Source organism: Podarcis cretensis (assembly GCF_951804945.1).
Source record: "Podarcis cretensis genome assembly, chromosome: 10".
NCBI lineage: Eukaryota > Metazoa > Chordata > Lepidosauria > Squamata > Lacertidae > Podarcis > Podarcis cretensis.
The window spans coordinates 29,932,446-29,946,262 of record NC_137179.1 but is presented as its reverse complement, the minus strand read 5'-3'; the positions used below and the strand labels follow the sequence as shown (position 1 = coordinate 29,946,262).

Sequence of the window (13,817 nt, the reverse complement as noted above, 5' to 3'; positions counted from 1 at the left end):
CAAGTGTGCGCTTGAACCCAGCGTGCTCCTCCTTTTAACACGAACAGTGCTAAAGTCTGAGCAAAGTTCTGGCTTTTTAGCCTAGAATGTGCCACCCAAAGGATAAAAGCTGGCCCTTATGAAGGGGCACAACCCGTGGGATTGTGTGGGACAGAGTGTGTCAGTTCCAGATAAAATGGGTGAGAAAATCTGTGTCCTTCAGAAGTTGCTGGACTACAACCCACACTGTCCATGACGGGGTGTTGGCTAGGACAGAGAGGAGTTGTAGCTCAGCAACCTCTGGAGGGACCCAGGTTAGCTACTCCTGAGTCAAAGGGGTCTCAGGTAGTAGAGTTCAGGAAAACCTCTGTCTGTGTCCCCAGAGAGCCACTGCCCTTCAGAGTACACAGAACTAGACTGGGCAAAGCAATGTGTAAGGCAGTGACTCAGAACAAGACTGCTCCATGTTCCTTTCTTGCCTGTGAGGCTGAACATCTTCCAAGTTCTCCTCACAAAGGGTCAATTGTGGCTCAAGAAACACTGGGTTTTGCTCACTATGTTCTTCCCCATACCTCTCTACAGATCATCCGTGCCTTGAGCCTGTTTTGAGAGCTTCCTTCTTGATGGACTTTCATGAACTAACTAGGGCAGGAAATGCCATCGACTGAAGGCTGGCAGTAGGGAAAGAACCTCTCGTTTTATTGAACAGTGCTCTCTGCTGGCAGTAAACGTGCGCTGAGATAATATTCTGCTCTGGGTAGTATTCCGCCTACATATAGGTTCATGTCGAAACTCTGAAATCCTTCAATCTCAGCAAGCCTTAGAATAGCCCTGTAAGGTAGGCCGCTATTATTCTGTTCATACTGCAGATGAGATTGAATCTATGAATCTGGGAATCTATGGCTTGCCAAATGCCACCTAATGCGCCCATGGCAGAAGAAAGGTTCAAACTAGGGAGTTCTCCTCTTAGCTGACACAGTAACATCAGTTGTCTAAACGAGCAACACTGAGGCCATAGTGGAAGAACAGTTCCTGGGCCCCAGGTATTAGGCAGTTTCCTAGCCTGCCATTCCATCAGCCTGAAGCATACGAGAGAAAGGACCGCTCCATCAGCTCCACTGAAAAGCCATCTCCAGCAGGCTTTCCTTCTCCCTCAAATGCCATCTTGCCATTGTGTCATACTGCAGCAGAGCAAAGGGAAGGGAAGCAGGACCACTTTACTGGCTCTGATGCAAAATCAGAAACTTTTGGCTATTTCTCTCCTTGAGCAGTTTCTCTTCCAACTAGTCAAAAGAACTCCATATCTAAGAACTAGTTTCTGAGTTTCCTTTACTTCCTCCTCCTGCCCAATCCTTTTTCCTTTTGTGTTGTGTCTTTCAAATTTTAAACCTAGGGACAGGGGTGTTTGTGAAATACTCTCCCTAGTGAGGTGTGTCTGTCTCCTTCATTACTGACTTTCAGGAGAACTCTAAAAACATTCCTGTTTCTCCAGGCATTTGATGGCTGAAAGACACTGCTCTTGGCAACCCTGAGGTCACCGACTGAAATAATGTCTTTAGCTGGTTTTTAGAATGCGTTTAACATGCTTGTAACTGTTTTTGACTGTTTTTAGTTGTGATTTATCATGGCTGTTTCTGCAGTCCTAGACTTTTTCGGCAGGAAAGGTAGGATATAAATTGGATGAATGATTTATTGATTGCTATTCAGTCTTTTTTTGGCTGAAGAGTAGGGTAAATAAATAAACAAACAAACAAACGGACATACACAATTTTAAGGATACTGAAGGAACTGTAAGCACCTTATGAAGAAACATACTTAGGCTAACGTTCAAAGTGAGCAGCCTGGAGCACTGGCGATCCCAGCAAAGCCCGAGCACACCAGGGGAACAAGAAACAGCTCACATTGCCTGGCATGGTCTCCTCACGTAGGTCCTGTAACACTGTTCCTTTCAAATGCATCCAAAATCATTTTCAAGTCATTCTCAAATGCTACGGCAAAGATCGCTTTTTAAAACACTGCTTGTATCACACTCTGAGAGACGTACCAGGTTTGTTGAGGAGGCATCGCAGCTCATACTCCACGTCAGCCTGACGCTGCTCCAAGTTCTGCTGCTTAAAACTAAAAGGAAGGAAAAGAGGAGAGTCATATGCCAGGACCAAGATGTGGGAGCAGCGGGATGGGAATCTTCAGGAAGGCAAATTTGTTTTTTATTTTTAACAAAATTTGCATACACCGCTTAACTGGAAGTAAAACTTCGAAATGGTTTACAAAAGGCATAAAATATACATTAGAATTATTTATAAAAGTTAAAGTTTTTTTTAAAAAATAAAATATATATAAATAAAATCAGCTAGGCTAAAATGGCAGGTTAAAATGCCTGCCAGTTTTTACATGTTTGGGTAAAGTTTCTGGCAGGTGCTGAAAAGAGTACAGTAAAGGCGCCTGCCTGGTGTCAATAGGCAGGGAGTTCCAGAGTTTTGGTGGTGCCCCCCTGCAAGATCTACTTATTACAAACGCAGAACTAATATTATGTGGCATCTGTAATAGTGTCGGTTAACTAGCTCATACTCCTTGCCATTATGGCATTCCCTATGCCGACTCAGATTCTTTCAGAAGGTTGGAAGATCCGCTCCTGGATGGGGAATCTGAGCCTCTCAAGATGCTGCTGGATGACAGTTCCCATCATTGCTGACCACTGGCCATGCTGGCTGAAGACAATGGGAGATGGAGCCCAACAACATATGGCGCCCCCTGAACCTCTGATCTACCTGTTTGGGGTGACCTTTGGCGCTTGGGACTGAGCCTGCAAAGAGCGGCACTTGCCCCCTAGAAAGTGTGTGGCCATTCATCAACCATGTGTACTTACATATAGATGAGTTCAGACTCCCGGCGCACCAGCATGTGCTTCTCATGGATGAGCTTGAACCAGTCGACCAGCAAGCCATCCTCAGGAATATCTGCTGGTCAAAGGGACGGAGGAAGGAAAAGAGCTGAGAAGGCCACATGGGTATGAAGCTACCTTATTGTCCTGGCCTATCTCAGATAAGAAAGATGCACGTCTGACAGTTAACTCTTTGTTGGCTAGAGAAACACTTACAGCAGCTTCCATCGTGCTCTGGATACACATACTCACACACTTCTAGCCTCTACGCAGCTGTCCATAGGTCTGGGCCCTACGGAGAAGTTGCAGCAACAGTGGGGCCCCCTCCCATCCTCAGGCTTATCTGACGGGTGGCATGCCCTCAATCTGAGACGACCTGCACAGAAGTCGTCACTGCTCTTCCCTTTTCAAGCCCCTCCTGCTCCTGGGCAACAGGCTGGGGGGATAGAAGAAGGTGGGGAATCTACTGAACTGTCCCTCGCCTGAACCGTCTCTTCTTCTGCCTTGAATTGCCCTGGCTCCTGCCTTGTGGGTGGCATGGCATCCCATAAATCACTGGTCCCTCTCCAGGGTCACTCCCCTGTCCCCTTGCTTCTGCCACAAACTCTTCAGAGCCTGACACGGATACTGAATTAGACCATTGGTTCATCTACCTTGGCAGTGGCTCTCCAGGGTTTCAGACCAGGGGACTTTCTCAGCCCTATGTAGAAATGCCAGAGACTGAACCCAGATCTCTGCCACGCACAGCATGTGCTCTACTACTGAGACCTTCCCTGAGATCTGCCCACCACAGAGGCAAAGGGATGAGGTAGCTACAGCAGCTCTTACTGTGAGTCCACATTAGCTTCAGGGCACCTGAAACCTAGAAATGCTATTTTTGAAGCAGAAGCACAACCAGGACACGCACAGAGGCATTTCCTCAATCACCTCCATCTCCGGACACAAATACCAAACATCCTGGAGGGTTGGCTTTTGTTTTTAAACCTGACCCATCTTTTCCAAGTTGCCAACGCTTAACCACTTCCCTCCTTGCCTTTCCTCTGAACACAGAAACCCTTCTGCCTGAAAGTTCCCTAACCAAGTATTACGTGGTATATATTTTAACAAACATGGATAATTCAGATACATAGAATATTTTTTAACATTCACCCCATGAATATACACAGTGGGATAAGCAAAGATGGGCAGGTGGTGTCCAAGCCATGGAAAAGCAAACTTGGCTGCTTTATATCAGGTGCGGGGAAACCTTTGGCCTTCCAGATGTTGCTGAACTACAACTCCCAGCAGCCCCAGCAAGCATGGCCAAAGATGACGCTCATATATCCTGCAACTCTTCCTGCCTTCTGCCTCGCCCTGCGCAGCCTCACAGGCAGCGATCCACCACCCTACCATTATTTTCCATGCTGCGAAGCTTCCTTTCCAGCTCAACCCCTCGATGCTCCAGCTCATCCAGCTGTTGCTCAATGCTGTCCATCTCGCCATAGATGTCCTCCACTGGAACATACTGGTCTGACTGAACCTGTAAAAAGGCAAGGAACCAAGGATCATGCTTCTAACAAGGCAGACGTGGCTTTCTAGAAGATAACTACTGACTCCAGGGTGGGAGTAGGGAGATAAGAGTCATGGGGAATACATTTTAAAAAATATGTATCTGTGAATTAGGGCAAGGTGTAGGGCAGAACCTGGCAGGGGTGTCCCACCCAAAATCCCTCCTAGCCTCCTTACCTAAAATTATCACTACTGAATGTTTCAGATGGTTTCCTACACAATCATGAGGGACAGAAACTTGTTTTGGCCGACATTCTTAAGGAGACAAATTCTGGAGTCCACAGAGTAAACATAAGGCACTGGTGGGGAACCTCCAGCCTGCAGGCTTAACTAAACATGTCCTTTGGCCTGTGCTGTCATTTCCCCAAGCCTTGCTCCAGCACCTGCCCTACACCTGACCCCATATAACTGTTCCTCTGCAAGCGAGGCTTGCCTTCAGCACCTTTAAAGCCAGGTTTCAGGCTCAGCATTCAGAATCTGCCCCAGCAGCTTTTGTTACAGTGTAGCTTTCAGAGGAAGCCACAACCACTGCATACAAATGCCTCACACCAGCCCTTAGCTCTCAATCAGCCCGCTAGAAAGTATGCAATCCCTCTTCACAGGGGTGGTATTCAATTATGTTTTACTCAGAGTAGAACCCACTGAAGTTAACAAACACGACTGAGTTAGCTCAGTTAATTTAAATACTCCTTTTGTGAGCGATTTGTGGGAATTTAAGTAGCATGGCAAACAAGGCAGAAGCCCCCAATCCTCATTACCTTCCGTTTAATTAGCGGGAAGCCATGTCCCGGAGCAGGAGGCCTCGCTGGCTTGGGTCCCTTTGGAGTTTTCTTAATGGAGGGGGAGGTGACAGGTGACGGCTTCCGGTTGAAGGGATTCTCTTTGCAGGATGACTGGGGACAAACACACCAAGCACAATATCAAAATATACCTCTTGGGCTGCACCACAATGGGATCCTGAACCTACCACTCCACCCTGGCACTTTTGAGGACCATATCTCTGGAGCAGGGACTCAGCTCTGGCGGGGGGGGGGGCGTAGTAGCCAGGCCTCTTTTGCAACAGACACAGGCCAGGGGCTCCTGATTCTGAGCAAGGGAAATGAGGCAGTGCACATGAGAAATCACAAATGCTGGGGACACTCCTGACAGCCATGCTCAGCAACTGAGGACAAGCCAGCCACACTAAGACTGCCCTGCAGTTCAAGGGGTCCTGGTGGAACAGGGAATTGCATGGTGGAGCAGTGGGTTTAACATTTCCCGGGGTAAAAGATGGCGGGAGGGGGGCTGACACGAAACCCTGCAGCACTCTGTGGCTGGGGAGATTTGTGTCAGCCCCCTCCTCTGCAGCTCATGAGCCACAGGCAGCCTTCATTTCAAGCCCTCTGCATGTGATCAGCTTAGGCCTATGTTAATGGGAAAGGGGAGAGAATGGAGCAAAAAGCCAAAACTGATGGAGAGATAAAGCAGGGGTGGGGGAATCAGAAGCCCCCCAATCAGATCTGGCCCTAAGCACCATTAAACACAGCCCTAACAGACTTTTCCCATGAGAGCAGCCTTTGTTGTGCATGCTATCTTTAAAGCAGCATTGACAGAGGATCTGAAACCCTGTGCAATACTCCATAACAGCAGCTTCTACCAGGTTAATTATTTGTAAGGCTGCAAAATAAGCAGTACATAACATAACCAGCGGGTGGTGCTAGAGGCGAGAGTGGAGAGCAGGCCAAGAAGTTGTCATGTCTCTGGGAATACAGTGGTGCCTTGGTTTACAACCATAATCTGTTCCGGAGGTCCGGGTGTAAACCAAAACAGGTTGTAACCCAAGGTGCACTTTCGCCAATGAGGCCTCCCCCAAAAAATTGGTTGTAATCCAAAAAAGGGTTGTAATCCAAAATAGGCAAACAGACACTTCCGGGTTTGACGTGGTTGTAATCCAAAACGGTTGTAATCCAAAGCGGTTGCAAACCAAGGTACCACTGTACGAAGACAGTGAAGCCCTAACTCTGGCTGGGACTTCCGGGCCAGACGCTTTGTTACACACACAAACATGAACATGCACACACAAAAACTTCTCAGTTCATTTCAGGGACCATTCAAAGTAACAGAGCAAGGCAAAAGGTCATTGCTTTTCAAAAACCTGCAGGGACGAAGGATGGGTCTCATGACCAGAACCTAGGAAAGCGACTCCAACTTACCTTTGGCTGTGCTTTGGGTGATGGAGAGCTCCTGTCAGCCGCACCACTCAGCTCCGAGGCCAAGAGGATAGGCGTGGGAATGGCCCCGGCCGAAGGCTTGGGGGAGGCACCCCCAGGGGAGGTTTTCAAGTTCCTAGATGAGGAGGTTCGGGCAGTCTGTGAATGTCCCCCTTGTGCCTCGCTGCCATCACCAGCCAAATCGCTGGAGGACGAAAAGGAGGAGTTGGCCGAGCTGCCGGGCAGGGCCGTGGAACACTCCTCACCAGAGGAGGAGAGGCGGGGGAGCGGGGGGCCTGAGGAGGAGACGACGGAAGTGGCGGCCGGGACGTGGACTGCGGGCTCCGAGGAGCTCTTGGGCACGGAGGTCTCGTCCAAGTCGTCCGCGCCCTTGGCCAAACACTCAGATGCGATGCTCTCCAGGCTCAGGGCGGGCGAGGGGGTGGAGGAAGATGGTTCCGAGCGGGAGAGTCGGGAGATGGGATGGTGAGCTGCAACAAGAGGAAAGTACAGGTGAGACGAAAGTGGGGGAACTCAGGCCCAAGCATGGCCCTTTAGGCCTCTCTGTCCAGCCCTCTGAACCCTTCCCATGCCACACCTCCCACTGGTCTTGCTTTGGCCCCCAATTTGCCTGCATGGAATGTGTCCTTGAACTCCAATATTGCCTCTTGATTGCCCATTTGGAGGACAGAGAACGATGTGTGTGCGCAAAACGTAGCCTACTGGTCCAAAGGCAAAATTTACCTTTGCTGCCCCAGCCAATTTGGCCCCACCCACCACAAAGCACCGAGGAGTGAAAGCAGCGCTTGGAAAGAAAAAAAGTTATAGCATGACAGAACACCTTTTTTCCAGACAGGCCCATTCAAAAGATGGGGGACCTGTGCATCTCTCCCCTTCAACATTGCTGGACTCCAACTCCCATCAGCCTCAGCCAGCATGGCTAGTGGTCAGGGATGATGGGAGCTAGAGTTCAACAAAGCCCTGAGGGCACCCTAGCCACAGCAAGCATAGCAGGTCCAGGGCTCAAACATCCAAGCCACGTCGGTGCAAGCCATGAGAGAGCTCATTCTTTTCCTTCCTGTTGGAAGGCAGGGTGGAGACTCACCAAGAGGGGATGCGTTGGGGGCCCTTGGAGCTGGCCGCTTCTTGGTCTTGGGGCTGCTGGTGGGGGTGATGCCGTACCAGGGATGAGCCACCTTGGAGGCGGGCTCGCCCTCACTCTGATCTTGCTTTGGCGTGCTCTGTTGTGCGATGACTCCCTCCTCTTCTTCCTCCTGCTCCTCCTCCTCATCATCCTCAAAGGGGTTATACGGCTTGGGCTCCTCCGGAGCGGGCCTGCCTTCCCTGCCTTGCACTTTCCCTTCTCCGCCTTCATCCTCCTCCGAAACCCTCGAGGGGCTCTCCTTGCGACTACCTGGTGGGGGAGGCGGAGGGGCCGGCTTCTTCTTGGGCTCTCCCTGGACCAATGCAATCCAGGGAGGGTCTTTGGGCCGCGGGCATTCCCCAGTTCTGGCAGAAGAAAATATATGGGGTAAGGAAGGGGGAGAGTACAAAATGGAAAAGAGGCTCCTTCCAAGCAGGGAGGGCCCCACCTGTCTGTCGCTCGAGAGAAAGCAAGACGCTCGGTCTCTGAAGCCCAAGGCTGCACATATTCTGCAAGAGTGCCACACAAGACCACAAGCTGATGCTGAACACAACATTCACTCCCCCCCCCTGCAGAATCTTAATTTACTTCATAACCCTTTGCTTAAAAAAAGAAAAAAAGATAGACACATGTATATTTTGAAGGCTGAAAAGCAGAAAGCAGATTTTCTTGGTACTGAATCATGACTTTTGTTGTTATGTTTAGAATATACACAGCCCTGTTATTTTTTTCTCCAATCTTTCAGGCAGGAATACTGAGCAGCAGCTTTGGATTCTCAAGCTAAGAATAGTCTGATGCACTGAGAACAACCCTTTCCATCTGTGCTGGACTGGGAGACATCAAGTGACTCAGACATGACCCTGAGCCTTTCCATCTTCCCCTCTATGTGGTTGAAATTGCTAAGAGCTGCTTAAAGCATGATGAAGAGTCTTGTGACACCTTAAAAACTACCCGGTTTCTTAGCTTTGCTAGTCCTTAAAGGGGCAACAAGACTTTTTGCAACAGACTAACATAGCTACCCCTTGGAAATCAAGACATGCTGTTCTTCCTACACAGGGTTCACCTGCATGTATGATTTACTATCTAGTCAGCCTTCCCCAACTGGGTGCCCTCAATATGATTTTTAACTCCACCTCCCATCAGCCCCAGACCACACAGGAAGTGTTCAGGGATGGTGGGAGTTGCAGGCCAACAACATCTGGAGAGCACCAGGTTGGAGAAGTGTGGTCTACACAGTTGTTTGTTAACTTGCATTTTGACAAGAGATACACAGACTGAAGGGGGGGTGTTGCTGTCTGTATTGCTCTGCAAGGACCCAGGATTCTCTCTTCAATAGATTGTGTGTGGGGGGGTGTCACTACTTCAGAATAACAAGTTCTGAATGAGCCCCCATCCCTCACTTAAAACCTCCAATGAATGCCCATCCTGCAGCTCAATTTGCATGGATAGGGAAAAAGGAAACTGGAGGGAAGGTCGACATTTATCTTGCTGTCTGTGTGTGATTTGCAAGCGAAAGGGACATACCGCTCGGAGGACGTGGGTCTGCCTCTGGGCTTCGGAACAGGAGGACCGGGCTCAGGAGGCCTACCTAATCCAGAAATGATGAACACAAGAAAGGGTGCAACATTAGGGGCTTTTGTATTTAGGAGCGGGGGGAAATACAATTATGCACAGTTTGGAGAAAGTGGATAGAGAAAGGATTTTTCTCCCTCTCTCGCCACAGTTTTCAAGCACTACTGAATTTGTTGGAAAATTCAGGACGACAGTTAATACTTCTTCACAGAGCACACAGTTAAATCTATGGGATTCATTCCCACAAGACGTAGGGATAGCCAGCAAAATAGGTGCCTTTAATGGAGGCTTAGACAAAGTCATGGCAGATTGCCATAATGGCTTAATAGCTCTATGTTTTTCCCCTGTACTGTCAGAGGCAATCTGCTGCTGAATAACAGCTGCTGGGAACCACAAGTGGGGAGACTGCTCCTGAGCTCTAGTTTTGCTTGCAGGCTTCCCATAGGCCTCTGGTTGGCAACTGTGAGAGCAGGATGCTGGACTAGAGGGGCCTTTGGTCTGATCCAGCTGGGCTCTCCTGATGCTCTTAACATACCCATGTGTCTCATCTCCTAGCAAGGACGTCCAAATCCATTACGCTGGGATAACTTGTTTTTATAGCCAGGGATGAAAGCTCCCAACATGCAGCTGCGCAGCATCTTGCGAAACCTCAGAAACTAGGAAAGTGGCCAAATAAATCTTCTCTTGCCTTCTGGGAGCATGACTGCACAGCCACACAGCTCCTTTCCCTCCATCCTGGCTATGGCTCTCTGATCTATGCCCAAGGCACACCCAGCCTTGAATCTCCACGCCCTTCTTTCCATCCACTCCACTGGTCCTTACCAGAAAATTGTGCTTGTGGAAGAAGAATGAAGTATCACACAAGGAGCAAATGCAGTTAATTCGTGGGCACAGAATCCAGGTTATCTGTCCCATCAGAAGGGTATGTTTAACAGGACAAAAAGGCTTTCGCCAAGCTGCCCACTGCTACAACTGAAAGGTACCTCCAAAGGTTTTCTCATACAACCCCCTGACAATTGTATTTATTTATGCAGAGAATTCTATATTGCCCCTCAACAAGAATAGCTGATTTAGAAAAAAGAGAAAGCAGGGACTCTGCTCCTGCAACATCACGGGTGGGCCACCTACCAGAGATGTTGTAGCAGCAGGTTTCCTACCTCAGGAGTCAAACTAGATGGCCTTTGAGGTTCCTTCTGTGATTCTAGGATTCCAATCCACACAAGCTGCAAATGAGGGCTCCCATTTCAGTTTGGCTATTGCCACGGTGCTGCAGATGGGTTCTTCACTACTTCCCTCTGTGCACGCATTTCCTTACCATTGGCCAGTCCAGTGCCAGGCTCACTGGATCCCTCGCTTTGCACGTTGGCTCTGGGCTTCGGAACAGGCTGGGAGCTTGGCGGTGACAGGGCTGCTGCTGTGTCTGTGCTCTTCCTGGGGGCAGGCGTGGGCCGAGCCTCCTTGAGCTGCCCGTGTTGCATGAGCAGAGGTGGCTTTGCTGGCACAGGAGGTTTGGGGGGTGTTTGGGAGCAGGTTTCAGATCCGGGAGCAGGGGCGAGTGTTTCGTTCTTTGGCTGCGCAAGAGGCATCTCGCTCTCCACTCCATCAGCTACCCTCTCCCCCGTTTTGCCTATCTCTTCCGCGGCGGATGGGTGCTCCTCCAGTATTCCGTTCTCTTCCTCCGCACCAGTGCTCACTATCCCAGCCTCTCCGCTTTCCCCCGCGTGCTGAAGATCTGGGCTTGGCCTGCGCTCCATCCTCCCGCTCAGGCCCAACTTGCCACGATGCTGGGTGCACACAAATGTGCCCAGTTCAGGTCCAGGCTTGTAAGAACCAGGGAGGAGAGTGCTGGAGCATTCCTTACACCTGCCAGAGACACAAGCAAAGCCTGTCACCAAACAGTGGAGATAGGCAAGAATTGTGGAGTTGTGATCACAGGGACCCTTAGAAGAACAAACTTCCGTTTATAGCTTCGCCGAAGATGTCCTGTGACACTCTAGGCTAAGTCACTTAGCTTCCCTGTTTCTTGATTCCCCATTTGTCTACATAGAAATTACAACTGATTTGCACTTCTAACTCAGGCTATAAGGTTTTCGGAGCAGAGATTAGTGCCATCTCTCTCACACAACTTAAACTCAAAAGCAGTTTTGCTCTCCGGGGCTGGATCTGTCTTCCCTCTTTGTGTGGGCAAATATGACACCATAAAGTTAATCAAGTACATTTTATTCCTCAGAGAAAAGAATTACGGTAAGTAAAACAATCAAAGCTGGTTGGGGAAATGTGCCTCTTTCCTGAGAAACAGATGTGCCCCTCATTTTTCCTACACTACAGTCATACACCAATAACACGGAAAGCAGGCCACAACTGGGAATGAGAGCGAGACTTATGAGCCTCATGGATTTAGTAGCAGAACATCACAGTAGAGTTCTATATTCCCACACTTGCTCATATTTTTGAAAAAAATGATATGACCTCATCATTTAACCTACAGTAGTGGTGTGAAAAAGCCTTGAAGCCCCATCTGTTTCAGCTTTCTTTTTTCTTTTTAGGCTGTTGGGTTTTAGAGGACTGGGTTTTAATCTTCAGTTTATCTGGACATTCTGGCTATTTTTATGCTGGGCTAAACATTGTTTAAAAGTCTGACTACTTTGCAGCTACTATTCACTGGCTGCTGTTGCAATCTGTTTTACCTGATGTCATATTTTTGGAATCATCTCTTAGAGAGGACCTTGAGCTGTATCCAATGTGGCAGCTCCACTACTACAACAGACTTTTGTGTGTGCAATGTCCTCTCCAGCACCCCTTCGTACCATCAAAATCAGCTCTGGAGGTTTGGGGGGGACCCTCAGGAGGAGATTTTGGGGGTGCATGGGGAGAAGGACATGAAACAGAAGTCCTCCTATTGTACTGAAATGCAGCCTTAAAAAGAAAGCTTTTAAGTTAAATACTAATTAAAGGAGGACGTATCTGAAGAAGTGTACATTCACACAAAAGCTTATACCAAGAACAAACTTAGTTGGTCTCTAAGGTGCTACTGGACAATTAGATGATAATAATAATAATAATAATAATAATAATAATAATTTATTATTTGTACCCCGCCCATCTGGCTGGGTTTCCCCAGCCACTCTGGGCGGCTTCCACAGAAACCAAAAATACACTAAAATATCACACATTAAAAACTTCCCTGAACAGGGAATAGATAGATAGATAGACAGACAGACAGATAGATATAGATATAGATATAGATATAGATATAGATATAGATATAGATATAGATATAGATATAGATATAGATATAGATATAGATGATATAGATATAGATATAGATATAGATATAGATATAGATATAGATATAGATATAGATATAGATATATAGGAGGACAATATCCTATATAGACAAATAGAGGACAACCATCAGCCAAGGAAAGCCCCTTCTGCCTGATTCTCAGAACAGTAGCAATTATGGGACCCACTCAAGTACATACAGAAGCTTTAGGTTGCTGCTTATTTCTTTCTTTTCGTAAGAAAGTTACTGACCTCATGGTAGCTGGCAAAAATATGCAGGCAGTATGTTCTCACAAGAGAACAGAGATGATCTCTGTGGGCTTAGCATAATTAGAAGGCCATGCCTGGCAAAGAAGGATAAGGCTACAGGAGAGCAGGTGGCTCCACTTGGTCTTTAGTGAGGAGGAAGAGCTTACCTGAAGCACTGGCGGTGGTACAGCTTCCCATCAGCCAGGTAGCGCTGGACCAAGTGGACGTGTTGTTGGCAAGCTGCGCAAGTGCTGCTCAGGGTGGTTCGCTGGGACTGCTCTGCCAGGCCTGCAGCATCCTCATCCTGTGGCAACAGAAAGGTGGCGTAAGAATGCCTCCACAAACAAAGAGATTCAGACATTCTTGGGACTGGCCTCAAGAGGACTCTTGTCTAGCACAGCAGAGCCTCAAACATGAAGAAAGATCTATTCAGGTACTAGGGTTGCTTACCAACTTAGGGCCCCACCCAGTTCAAAGTATTAAGAAGCGACTTATCCAACATCCGCAGCCCAGATCTCAGCAAGATGCTCTGACTCTCAGCCAGTCTTGGAATGAATGGAGCATGATGCTCTTTCCTACAATGACTGCCAAGGAGGAAGAGGGGAATCTTCCAATACCAGTTCAATAATGTAAAATTCTCAACAGCTCATGGGAACTACTAAATCTCTCAACAAGATCCTTGAAAGAGGCACATATATAGCTTCCAGGTTACACTATTCTTTTCAGAATAGAAGTGGTATCTTGACTTTCCTTCTTCTTCAGAAATCCAGTTGTTACCTCCGATAGGCTTACTCTCAATTTGCAGATAACTGGTTTGTTTTCTGTATTCAGGAGCAGCCAACCAGGGGTGTACATGCCACATCCACACATGCACCAAAGCAATTTTCTATGGACTCTGGTAGTAGCAACCCCCCCAAAAAACCTTCTGATTAAGTTATGGTAAAAGGTAGTAGCAACCCCCCCCCCCCAA

General features: G+C 48.2%; 1 protein-coding gene across 2 annotated transcripts in view; it reads right to left on the bottom strand.

The window, feature by feature from the left end:
- MICALL1 (MICAL like 1) overlaps positions 1 to 13,817 on the bottom strand; it is a 32,147-nt gene that overhangs the window by 4,375 nt on the left and 13,955 nt on the right. Inside the window, exons 5-13 of one of the 2 annotated variants that reach the window (XM_079992340.1) lie at positions 13,015 to 13,151; positions 10,629 to 11,176; positions 9,266 to 9,329; positions 7,703 to 8,106; positions 6,601 to 7,088; positions 5,167 to 5,301; positions 4,250 to 4,379; positions 2,846 to 2,939; positions 2,024 to 2,097 (exon numbers count right to left, since the gene is read on the bottom strand). In XM_079992340.1, coding sequence (XP_079848466.1) covers positions 2,024 to 2,097; positions 2,846 to 2,939; positions 4,250 to 4,379; positions 5,167 to 5,301; positions 6,601 to 7,088; positions 7,703 to 8,106; positions 9,266 to 9,329; positions 10,629 to 11,176; positions 13,015 to 13,151 — 2,074 coding nt within the window. The remainder of the gene's footprint in view (positions 1 to 2,023; positions 2,098 to 2,845; positions 2,940 to 4,249; positions 4,380 to 5,166; positions 5,302 to 6,600; positions 7,089 to 7,702; positions 8,107 to 9,265; positions 9,330 to 10,628; positions 11,177 to 13,014; positions 13,152 to 13,817) is intronic. The other variant, XM_079992341.1, reaches the window with a different exon arrangement.